Here is a 12,863-nt window from a genome sequence, read left to right as displayed (position 1 = left end):
GACCTAGTTTGTATGGGTCCCAGTTGGACATAGTTCATATGGGTCCCACAAAGTAGAGCAATATTCCAGGATTGTTCGCATAAGTGTTTTGCTAGAGATCTTGACTGCATTTTCCCAATGTAGTACAAATAAAGCAAAGTCTACCAACTTTCTAACCTGCAACTGAGCCTATGCGAGTGTTAAATTTCATATACACCCAAACTGTTATACCCAAGTATTTGTATTGGTTGTCTGATTAAACTTGACTCCCTGAGGTTGTTGTTATAGAATACTATATTTTTGCGGTTTTGAGGGTGCAAAATTTTACATTTCTCCACATGCAAAACAAGTTGTCCATCTTTCCATCACTCTGAAAGTGTATGAAGATCTGAGTGAATATTTGTACTGCTTTTTTCAGACAATACTTTTTATAGGTAACTACATCATCTAAAAGAAGTCTAAGTTTGCTATTAATATTAACTATCAGGTCATAAACATTGACCTGAAAAGCAAGGGTCCAAATACACTTTGCTGGGGCATGAGTGAATTTACTTCTACATCTGTCAGTGTCTGTACATCCAAGACAACATTCTGTGTCCTTGACAGAGTCACCAGTTTCATTTGATACTATACAGTGGAACTTTGCACAATGAGCATAATTCATTCCAGAATCTTACTCGTGCAAACGCAACTCACACACGACTGCATTCTCTGACTTTACATTTCTTGAAGGCTCATGGAGTTTCTGAATGGTAAACAAGTAGAGGTTTAATTTTCAAATTGTCACTTACATTGGCACAGATAGCAGTGTGAGACTGTCTTTTGTAGGCTTGTGACTGGGCATTGCATTCTCCTGTGCTGTTAAAAAGGTACATTTCGGCATCTTTCTCCTGAATAGACCCACTCGCCACAGCTAAAAACCTGTTGCAGCAGATAACCCTCAGAATCTACAAGCATTTTGAAGTTGCTGATGAAGTTCTCTGCTGCTTTTGTGTCGGAGCTGGCTGCTTCAGCATGCCTCACAATGCTGTGGATCCTGGTTCTTCTCTTAAACTTCTCAAACTACCCACAGCTTCCCCTAAAAACATTTCTTTGGCTGCTGATGATCCTGGCATCTTCGTAACAAGGTCGTCGAAAATCATTCTTGCCTTCTCACAAATGATGTTCTCGTTAATAGTGTCGCCTTGCAATTGCTTTTCATTTATACATATAAGGAGTAACCTGTCAACATTGTCCAGAATACGAAACTGTTGTTTAGATACTCTTGTCAGTCTCTTCGGAAGCATCTGTCGTCTTAATCTTGTCCTTGTTCTAAAGGATAGTGCAAATGGTTGATGTAGACCGATTTTGTGTGCATACTAAATCAGCAATGCTCACTCCGTGTTAAAGTTTTCCAATGTTTTACGTTTAATTTCTAAGGTAATTTTCTTTCTCTTGTGGTTGTCTTCTTACAGCTTTATCTTTGGGGACATTTCTATGAAGGTTATTAAAATTTGTGTGCACACACACACACTGTATGAACACAAGTTTAGAAAAATTTGTGTTCACAAGCTGGACTAAGATGGTAGCAGAAAGAGCACTAAACCCAAACTACAGGATGCGCTAAAGACATCATTCATATGCCACTGCCGACAATGAAATGTGCTCATATTGTGGAACATTTCCCCCCGCCAAGCGTGAACAGCTGGTGACGTCACACTAAATCATTGTCACTCGTTAAGCGTGTTATGTTCTTAGAATTTGTTTTGCTCATTATACGAATTGTGGGTTATGGGAGGTGCTCATTAAGTAAGGTTCCACTGTACTATTTTTATTTTAGAAAAAAACCCTTTTGTTATGCAGTGCATCTGTGACAAATGACATGCAATGCCTGCTATTGATATGTTTTATTGTTTTAAATTGCATTCATTAAAGGAGATGTGGTATTATTGATTCAGTGTGATACTTTTGTATATGATACTGTCCTTAGTGATTTTTTTTCCATTAAATTTTTCATGATTTATTTCATTTGTTGCCGTGGTGAGCTGTTACGATGGGCAGTAGTCAAGCCAGATCATGAAATAATGCAATAAATACAAAAATCTTTAAGCAGTCTGAATAGTACTACATGCCAAAGTTCATAATGATCACATACTAATTCCAGGAATTTATTTTCTTATTAATTTGTGTGAAACACTTCTGGGAAAATTATCTCAACTTGGGGTGAACTGTTTTGTTGAACACCTCATTTGAGTTGTTACTGTGATAGGTAAAGGTGAGACTTGGTGTAATGATAGATATATTGCAAATCAAAATATTTTAACCTATGGTTGTGTCCATAATCTTTGTTCCTTAAATAGTAAATATGTGAAATCGTAAATTTTATTTTACGCAGAGGAATTAAATTCTGCTTTGCATGGCATTGTGGGATCAACAAAATTTCTAGCTGGCTTAGTGATAGTGACGGTAGTGACTACACCGCCACCACCACTACTCCTACTCCTGCTGCTGCTGCTGCTGCTGCTACTACTACTACTACTACTACTACTGCAGCTGCTGCTGTTGCTGAGTGTAACATGAAATATGGCTGAAACACTGGACTATATTCTGTTGGAGGTGGTTAATTTCTTAATGTCGAAAGTGTTTTCTGTAATTATGAAGTCCTTGTTGTTCCCCCTCCCCCAATAAAGATGTCGTTTTTATAACACAAAAGTCACCTGTAGTCCCCAACAGGACAGCTTTCCATTGTAAGCATACACAAATGTTCTGCTTATGATTATTCTGATCTATCCCCCATTATTCTTTATTTGTTTAGAGAATGATAGTAGACTGGATTAAGCATCACAGGTAACTGGTTGATCGACAAGCATATAAGATCACACATTACATGTAATTGTGCATTGAATGATAGATTGTATCCATACACAATTGAAAGTGATGTTCTTGAAATTTGATTATTATTACTTTTGTGTGTACATTGATATCACACTTTGCATCATCTTGAATGGATGTGTTATTGTCACACCTTTCTAGATAGGTCTTGTCGCGGTACGATAATCTTTTACACTGGTAGACCTCTCGATGTTTTATGTGATTCAGAGACAGTGTTTGTTATAATATTTGCCACCTGGGTACACATTAGAAGCGCCAGAAACATAAAAATTGGGTGCTACACTGTACCAAATTGTAGCAGAAACTCGTGAAATATACAGTCCATAAAAGATTTGTTCCAGTAACCGGAATTGGTTCAGTGTGGATCTTCAGTGTATATTTTTCTTATCTCACTGTCATTTTAAATAATTCTTTTATCTGCAAAGGTTAAAAGGATGAGGAAGGAATAGAGTATATTGGCTATGGAGAACAGTATGCTGTGGACAGTGGCATTCTCATAGGAGTTTATTTGCTTTTTGGCAAAATACTCCACCAGTAAATTGTCTCTCACAACCAAAATTGTTTGTTCATCCATTGCATTGCAAAAATTGTTACTTTTTTGCTGTTAATTCAGAAGACTGTACACTGATATTTGTAGTCTGATTTTTAGTTGCTCAGCAGAACTATGCAGTTTTTATGTTTTACTCAGGATGCTTTTGTCATATGCCACTGTTTTCGTGTTTGTTTTTATACTTTTAAGTATGTTTTGTGGTTTGTGTTTTGTAGTGTCGCTGACATAACATTGCCAAAAGTTTGTCTTTGACCTATACTTTGGTTATTGTATGGATGTAATTCAATTAATTATATTGCTGTGTGTTTATATAGCATGTAAGGCTAGTGAAGGAATAGTGATGGAGTTTTTTCTTGTTTTTGGGTGGGGGAGGGTGAAGCCCTGATGAGTGGGCATGAGTGCATAGTAGTGTGATGGAGTGAGAGTTGGAGGAGAAGATGAGGAACAAGATGTGAAATGAAATTACAAGGGAGGGCGATTGAAGAATGTGAAGATCGGAAAAGGCCCTTTTTCTTTTTCATGTAATTTCATCAAATATTTTATATAAAAGTCTGGTTTCCAATATTTATTTGATCTTTGAGCAACTATTTATTTGATGTTAATTATTTGTGTATGTGAAAATTTTCTTGAAAGGGGAGGTGGTGTCTGTCTTTACCGATTCTTATGATGATCACATCTTTTTCAGTATTGCTTGGTCTATGGTGTTCTTATTTTAGATGATCTGCAAATGTTGAATGGTTTGTACCGTATTTGAGTTCTCTGAAGTGTTCTTTATATCTTGTGTCAAACATCCTGCCAGTCATTCCATTGTATTACCTTTTCACAATCTCTGGAACTGACCTGTAGGTACCAGATTGTTGGTATCTGCTTGGTTTTAATTTCAGTTTCGGGATTTGCTTTTGTATTGTGTTGATTGTAAGTAATGTGTAAACAATGATGATGTGGCTTACCAAATGAAGCACTGGCAGGTCGATAGACACACAAACAAACACACAAAATTCTAGCTTTCGCAACCAACGGTTGCTTCGTCAGAAAAGAGGGAAGGAGGGGGAAAGACGAAAGGATGTGGGTTTTCAGGGAGAGGGTAAGGAGTCATTCCAATCCTGGGAGCGGAAAGACTTACCTTAGGGGGAAAAAAAGGACGGGTTACACGCGCGCGCGCGCGCACACACACACAAGCAGACATATTTAAAGACAAAGAGTTTGGGCAGAGATGTCAGTCGAGGCGGAAGTGCAGAGGCAAAGATGTTGTTGAATGACAGGTGAGGTATGAGTGGCGGCAACTTGAAATTAGCGGAGATTGAGGCCTGGTGGGTAACGGGAAGAGAGGATAAATTGAAGAGCAAGTTCCCATCTCTGGAGTTCGGATAGGTTGGTGTTGGTGGCAAGTATCCAGATAACCCGGACGGTGTAACACTGTGCCAAGATGTGCTGGCCGTGCACCAAGGCATGTTTAGCCACAGGGCGATCCTCATTACCAACAAACACTGTCTGCCTGTGTCCATTCATGCAAATGGACAGTTTGTTGCTGGTCATTCCCACATAGAATGCGTCACAGTGTAGGCAGGTCAGTTGGTAAATCACGTGGGTGCTTTCACACATGACTCTGCCTTTGATCGTGTACACGTTCCGGGTTACAGGACTGGAGTAGATGGTGGTGGGAGGGTGCATGGGACAGGTTTTACACCGGGGGCGGTTACAAGGGTAGGAGCGAGAGGGTAGGGAAGGTGGTTTGGGGATTTCATAGGGATGAACTAACAGGTTACGAAGTTTAGGTGGACGGCGGAAAGACACTCTTGGTGGAGTGGGGAGGATTTCATATATATATATATATATATGTGTGTGTGTGTGTGTGTGTGTGTGTGTGTGTGTGTGTGTGTGTGTGTGTGTGGGCGCGCGCGCACGCATACTTGTCCTTTTTTCCCCCTAAGGTAAGTCTTTCCGCTCCTGGGATTGGAATGACTCCTTACCCTCTCCCTTAAAACCCACATCCTTCCGTCTTTCCCTCTCCTTCCCCTCTTTCCTGACGAGGCAACAGTTTGTTGCGAAAGCTTGAATTTTGTGTGTATGTTTGTGTTTGTTTGTGTGTCTGTCGATCTGCCAGATATATATATATATATATATATATATATATATATATATATATACAAAGATGATGTGACTTACCAAATGAAAGTGCTGGCAGGTCGACAGACACACAAACATACACACAAAATTCAAGCTTTCGCAACAAACTGTTGCCTCATCAGGAAAGAGGGAAGGAGAGGGAAAGACGAAAGGATGTGGGTTTTAAGGGAGAGGGTAAGGAGTCATTCCAATCCCGGGAGCGGAAAGACTTACCTTAGGGGGAAAAAAGGACAGGTATACATTCGCACACACACACACACACACACACACGCACATATCCATCCACACATATACGGACACAAGCAGACATATTTAAAGACAAAGAGTTTGGGCCCTGATGCCCTGATCAATATCTGATGTAGAGTTGTCACCCAACATATCAATGCAGTGTTGTCCTTAGGACTTTGGTATGAATAGCAGGTGCTATTTCCAGCACTGATGTCTAACACAGGAACCTGCAAGCTTGGCAGCTGTGTTTAAGAAAAATGGTTACCCTAAAAAGCAGATTCATCTGGCTATGGTCCGCAGCTCGTGGTCTTGCGGTAGCGTTCTCGCTTCCCACGCATGGGGTCCTGGGTTCGATTCCCGGTGGGGTCAGGGATTTTCTCTGCCCCGAGATGACTTGAGTGTTGTGTGTCTTTCATCATCATTTCATCCTCATTCACTCGCAGAAAGGGGTACATTATTTATTATTTATCTCATTATTTATTATTCATTATTTTATTATTTATTTATTATTTTATTTATTATTTATAAATTATTATTATTATTTGGCTATGCAGTTTGGACCACCCCTTGACATAAATAAAATATGACAAAGGTAATAGTGTCATAAAAATAATAAAATAATAATAATAACCTCAGACCTAAGTTCTGAGAGAGGAAAGAAGATAATAATAATAATAATAATAATAATAATAATGAGCGTATGGCACTGGTGGCCAGGAGACCCCTCGCTGGGGCGGTTCGGCCGACGCTCCACAAGTTCTTTAACGCAACGCCACTACGGTGACCTGCGAGTGAAGTTACAAGTTGGATGGTTCTACAGTGACAGTATTAAATTTTGCTTCCACTCCAAGGAGATTTCTGGTTACAAAATTATGTGTTCTATAGAACAAGCATTACACAGCACCCCTCAGGATCGAGGAGGAGAAATTAGGCAAGAAGTGTCCCACACAGTGTGTACAGGATAATGTCTCTTCTGAGGAGAACAGATATTTGTTCCCTGAAAAATGGTGAAGAAGTAACAGTTTTACCAGAACAAGGGATTATTATGTATTTAAAAGGGATTCATTACTAAATGAAGCAGCTTGCATTAAATGCAAGACTCTTGTCACTTTTGAAAAGAAGCACTTTGTTGAAATATTTGTACAAGAAACTGTGTCTTGGTACTTCCGTTCCACTATGGTTGTTTGATCTGCCAAAGACACACAACTAAGGAGTATCCTTATGCCCTATAGTTAGTAATTTGATTGTGTCCACTTACAGCCTGATGAAGTATTTGCTGCACGCTGTATCTCCAACTTGTTGAATTTTATTTGATGGTTAAAATATTTGAGGCTGGGTCCTATGGATTTGTTTGTGAGTTTCAATGATAGTATCTCTACTTACATGAGTCCCTCTGGTAGAGTCCTTGAATACAACTCCTCCTTTGTCTGGCAATGTGGACATGATGCTCTCAACAGATTTTTTGGGCCACTTCAGCTGTCTTCATCCCAGCATTAAATTTTCTGTGGAGGTAGAAAATGATGAAGCTTCCATTTGTTGTTGTTGTTGTTGTTGTTGTTGTTGTTGTTGTGGTCTTCAGTCCTGAGACTGGTTTGATGCAGCTCTCCATGCTACTCTATCCTGTGCAAGCTTCTTCATCTCCCAGTACCTACTGCAACCTACATCCTTCTGAATCTGCTTAGTGTATTGATCTCTTGGTCTCCCTCTACGATTTTTACCCTCCACGCTGCCCTCCAATGCTAAATTTGTGATCCCTTGATGCCTCAAAACATGTCCTACCAACCGATCCCTTCTTCTAGTCAAGTTGTGCCACAAACTTCTCTTCTCCCCAATCCTATTCAATACCTCCTCATTAGTTACGTGATCTACCCACCTTATCTTCAGCATTCTTCTGTAGCACCACATTTCGAAAGCTTCTATTCTCTTCTTGTCCAAACTGGTTATCGTCCATGTTTCACTTCCATACATGGCTACACTCCATACAAATACTTTCAGAAACGACTTCCTGACACTTAAATTATACTCGATGTTAACAAATTTCTCTTCTTCAGAAACGATTTCCTTGCCATTGCCAGTCTACATTTTATATCCTCTCTACTTCGACCATCATCAGTTATTTTACTCCCTATACTGTATAGCAAAACTCCTTTACTACTTTAAGTGTCTCATTTCCTAATCTAATCCCCTCAGCATCACCCGATTTTATTTGACTACATCCCATTATCCTCGTTTTGCTTTTGTTGATGTTCATCTTATATCCTCCTTTCAAGACACTGCCCATTCCGTTCAACTGCTCTTCCAAGTCCTTTGCTGTCTCTGACAGAATTACAATGTCATCGGCGAACCTCAAAGGTTTTACTTCTTCTCCATGAATTTTAATACCTACTCCGAATTTTTCTTTTGTTTCCTTTACTGCTTGCTCAATATACAGATTGAATAACATCGGGGAGAGGCTACAACCCTGTCTCACTCCTTTCCCAACCACTGCTTCCCTTTCATGCCCCTCGACTCTTATAACTGCCATCTGGTTTCTGTACAAATTGTAAATAGCCTGTCGCTCCCTGTATTTTACCCCTGCCACCTTCAGAATTTGAAAGAGAGTATTCCAGTTAACATTGTCAAAAGCTTTCTCTAAGTCTACAAATGCTAGAAACGTAGGTTTGCCTTTTCTTAATCTTTCTTCTAAGATAAGTCGTAAGGTTAGTATTGCCTCACGTGTTCCAACATTTCTACAGAATCCAAACTGATCTTCCCCGAGGTCTGCTTCTACCAGTTTTTCCATTCGTCTGTAAAGAATTCGCGTTAGTATTTTGCAGCTGTGACTTATTAAACTGATAGTTCGGTAATTTTCACATCTGTCAACACCTGATTTCTTTGGTATTGGAATTATTATATTCTTCTTGAAGTCTGTGGGTATTTCGCCTGTCTCATACATCTTGCTCACCAGATGGTAGAGTTTTGTCATGACTGGCTCTCCCAAGGCCATCAGTAGTTCTAATGGAATGTTGTCTACTCCCGGGGCCTTGTTTCGACTCAGGTCTTTCAGTGCTCTGTCAAACTCTTCACGCAGTATCTTATCTCCCATTTCATCTTCATCTACATCCTCTTCCATTTCCATAATATTGTCCTCAAGTACATCGCCCTTGTATAAACCCTCTATATACTCCTTCCACCTTTCTGCCTTCCCTTCTTTGCTTAGAACTGGGTTGCCATCTGAGCTCTTGATATTCATACAAGTGGTTCTCTTCTCTCCAAAGGTCTCTTTAATTTTCCTGTAGGCAGTATCTATCTTACCCCTAGTGAGACAAGCCTCTACATCCTTACATTTGTCCTCTAGCCATCCCTGCTTAGCCATTTTGCACTTTCTGTCGATCTCATTTTTGCCTGCTTCATTTACTGCATTTTTATATTTTCTCCTTTCATCAATTAAATTCAATATTTCTTCTGTTACCCAAGGATTTCTATTAGCCCTCATCTTTTTACCTACTTGATCCTCTGCTGCCTTCACTACTTCATCCCTCAGAGCTACCCATTCTTCTTCTACTGTATTTCTTTCCCCCATTCCTGTCAATTGTGTCCTTATGCTCTCCCTGAAACTCTCTACAACCTCTGGTTCTTTCAGTTTATCCAGGTCCCATCTCCTTAAATTCCCACCTTTTTCCAGTTTCTTCAGTTTCAATTTGCAGTTCATAACCAATAGATTGTGGTCAGAATCCACATCTGCCCCTGGAAATGTCTTACAATTTAAAACCTGGTTCCTAAATCTCTGTCTTACCATTATATAATCTATCTGATACCTATTAGTATCTCCAGGATTCTTCCAGGTATACAACCTTCTTTTATGATTCTTGAACCAAGTGTTAGCTATGATTAAGTTATGCTCTGTGCAAAATTCTACAAGGCGGCTTCCTCTTTCATTTCTTCCCCCCAATCCATATTCACCTACTATGTTTCCTTCTCTCCCTTTTCCTACTGACGAATTCCAGTCACCCATGACTATTAAATTTTCGTCTCCCTTCACTACCTGAATAATTTCTTTTATCTCGTCATACATTTCATCAATTTCTTCATCATCTGCAGAGCTAGTTGGCATATAAACTTGTACTACTGTAGTAGGCATGGGCTTTGTGTCTATCTTGGCCACAATAATGCGTTCACTATGCTATCTGTAGTAGCTAACCCGCACTCCTATTTTTTTATTCATTATTAAACCTACTCCTGCATTACCCCTATTTGATTTTGTATTTATAACCCTGTAATCACCTGACCAAAAGTCTTGTTGCTCCTGCCACCGAACTTCACTAATTCCCACTATATCTAACTTTAACCTATCCATTTCCCTTTTTAAATTTTCTAACCTACCTGCCCGATTAAGAGATCTGACATTCCACACTCCGATCCGTAGAATGCCAGTTTTCTTTCTCCTGATAACGACGTCCTCTTGAGTAGTCCCCGCCCGGAGATCCGAATGGGGGACTATTTTACCTCCGGAATATTTTACCCAAGAGGACGCCATCATCATTTAATCATACAGTAAAGCTGCATGTCCTCGGGAAAAATTACGGCTGTAGTTTCCCCTTGCTTTCAGCCGTTCGCAGTACCAGCACAGCAAGGCCGTTTTGGTTAATGTTACAAGGCCAGATCAGTCAATCATCCAGACTGTTGCCCCTGCAACTACTGAAAAGGCTGCTGCCCCTCTTCAGGAACCACATGTTTGTCTGGCCTCTCAACAGATACCCCTCCGTTGTGGTTGCACCTACGGTACGGCCATCTGTATCGCTGAGGCACGCAAGCCTCCCCACCAACGGCAAGGTCCATGGTTCATGAGGGAAGAGCTTCCATTTATGGTTTACAAAAAACGATGGTGTTCACTGAAAACCAATACATAACTGATCAATGTCTGCAAGTAAGGACTTGCCACCCACACTACCAATGCAGTGGTGTACTTACAACTTTTGTATGAAGTCAGTATGTTATTTCTGATGCCAATTATCTGACATGTGGACTTATGCTCTTGGCATCTGTGTTTAAGGAAGATGGTTACTATGCAAAGCAATTTGTCTCCCTACTGAGTGTGGATCATATCTGGAGTTGCACGAAAAGGAGTATAGATCATTGGTCTTTATTCTTTATCCTGGGAGCATATCCTTTAAGACTGAAAGAATTTCAAGAAATTTGACATGAAGAGTGGGTTCTGTGCACCTGCCAAGTTCAGGTAACTACTAGGCTCTGTCAAGGACAGTTTGGGAGTTACAAATCCTGGCATTTATAAAATTCAGTGTGGGTAGGATTACATCAGCCTGTCAGTTCGCACAGTTTTGGACAGCGGTGTGGAACATCATTGCCACATGAGGCTACTACACCCTAAAAATCAACACTTGTGGAACATTGTGTAACCAAGGGCAGGGGATGACATATGACTGAAACCGTGATGGGTGCCAGTATGTCTGGTTTTTGGGACAGTGTTTATAAAGAGGCATTGAAATTAGATTGGCAGACAACTTGATTAATGGAGACAAGGGTTTTCCTCTTGTCAGTACAATGAACCCTATACTATCCCATATCAAAACACAACATTCTAAGGGCAACACCAAAAGCCCAGTATTGAGCACAGCATCTGTAGTGGGCAACGCATGTGTTATCAGACTATGGTTGCCGGCCTTCGCAGTAGTTATCTCTGGGACTCAGCAGCAACATCTCTGCTGAAGGTGGCGGACAGGTGGAACATCAAAATATCTCATCATGTTGATTTTAGGATCTGCAGCAAACCCAAGGGCACTACCAATGTAAAAGTTTTATGAATAATTGGGAAGTAGGTGCAATAGGTTTTGTTCGCAAAAAGTGATGGCTTTGTTAAGTAAAAACTGTTAACTTAATATATTTTTGAAGGAATTTACTGCAATGCTTACTTATTTCTGTGTTCCTTCTTTTAAAGGTATTGATGTTTTGGAATCACTTTGTCGTAAAAAAGTACATCTGGCTGTACCAGTCCCCACACCAGGCGCAAAGGTGAGTTTTTCTGTGGTTTTCCATGTTTATCCTTAGTGTAGCTATTTTATTTCAGACACAGACAAAGTATTTGTTTGTGTGCATCATTATAAGTCTGTTCAGGCATTCAATGCGTTTTCCCGTTATTGACATTGATGTGAACAAGTGCTTTCATAAATGTTATCTGTCACACTGGAAAAGCTCTTGCAATGTTCCACCTCTTCCGCACAAATAACTGTCCGTTTTGGCCAAATTTTTGAAAGCAGCATTGTGTAACATGCGTTACAAATTTGGTAACTGACAAAGATACATGTGGAAATAAAATGAGAGTACTTACGGCTGTTGTATTGTCATATACTGTACGTGTTTCATCATCATTATTCTAACAGTCCAATTAAACCATCTGTCATTACTTTTGTAGGCATATTGGACAGAAGTTATTTTAAGAAGTTGTACATCTCTGTATCATACTCCGGGATTTTATTGTGGTTGTATGCTGAAAGATTTGGGGAAAATTTCTGCTAAATATATATGAATATTTCCAAATTAAAAGACTGTAACTGACATCACTTCACTACCCTAGCCTACACTTCTCACCATCTCCATCTCAAGTTCTCTGTGAAGAAAATCCTGTTTCTGATTGTTGTGGCATGTCACATAGTATTTGATCTGCTGATTTGTATCTTTTCTGTCTGGTGAAACACAATAGCCCATCCATCTACTTACGGAATTCATAATGATTATGTGAATGGAATTTGTTTTTTTGTTATTTAGTCCAGCCGAATGCCTTCTGTTTATTTACAGAAATAAACTTATGCCAAAATCAGCTTTGAGGTAGGAAAGTGGTTAAGGCATTTGACTCGCACAAGAGTAGTGTTGAAAAAATCACCATCCAAACATCCATTTTAATGTTTTCCATATTTCCCAAAGTCAGTTAAGGCAAATGCCAGGATTGTTCTTTCGAAAAGGAAGGAACTGGATTTCCTTCCTCATACTTACGTGTGACAGCTTGCACTTAGCCCCTAATAACCTTGTCATTGTGAGGATGTTAAGACCTAATTTAGTATTCTCCAAAGACTAATTTGATAGTCATGTGTCATTTAAGTGAACCATTCTTAAA

At 39.7% G+C, this 12,863-nt stretch overlaps 1 protein-coding gene across 5 annotated transcripts in view; it reads left to right on the top strand.

Moving 5' to 3' along the window:
• LOC126236172 (tubulin monoglutamylase TTLL4-like) overlaps positions 1 to 12,863 on the top strand; it is a 257,463-nt gene that overhangs the window by 184,323 nt on the left and 60,277 nt on the right. For all 5 annotated transcript variants that reach the window (XR_007544877.1, XM_049945267.1, XM_049945269.1 and 2 more), the window contains exon 16: positions 11,691 to 11,764. Coding sequence is in view for 4 of the 5 variants with exons in the window: in XM_049945267.1 (XP_049801224.1) it covers positions 11,691 to 11,764 (74 nt within the window). In the remaining variant the exon portion in view is untranslated. The remainder of the gene's footprint in view (positions 1 to 11,690; positions 11,765 to 12,863) is intronic.

The sequence above is a fragment of the Schistocerca nitens genome, chromosome 2, assembly GCF_023898315.1.
Source record: "Schistocerca nitens isolate TAMUIC-IGC-003100 chromosome 2, iqSchNite1.1, whole genome shotgun sequence".
Taxonomy (NCBI): domain Eukaryota; kingdom Metazoa; phylum Arthropoda; class Insecta; order Orthoptera; family Acrididae; genus Schistocerca; species Schistocerca nitens.
The sequence above is the reverse complement of the archived record's forward strand: the minus strand, read 5'-3'. Positions and strand labels throughout refer to the sequence as shown.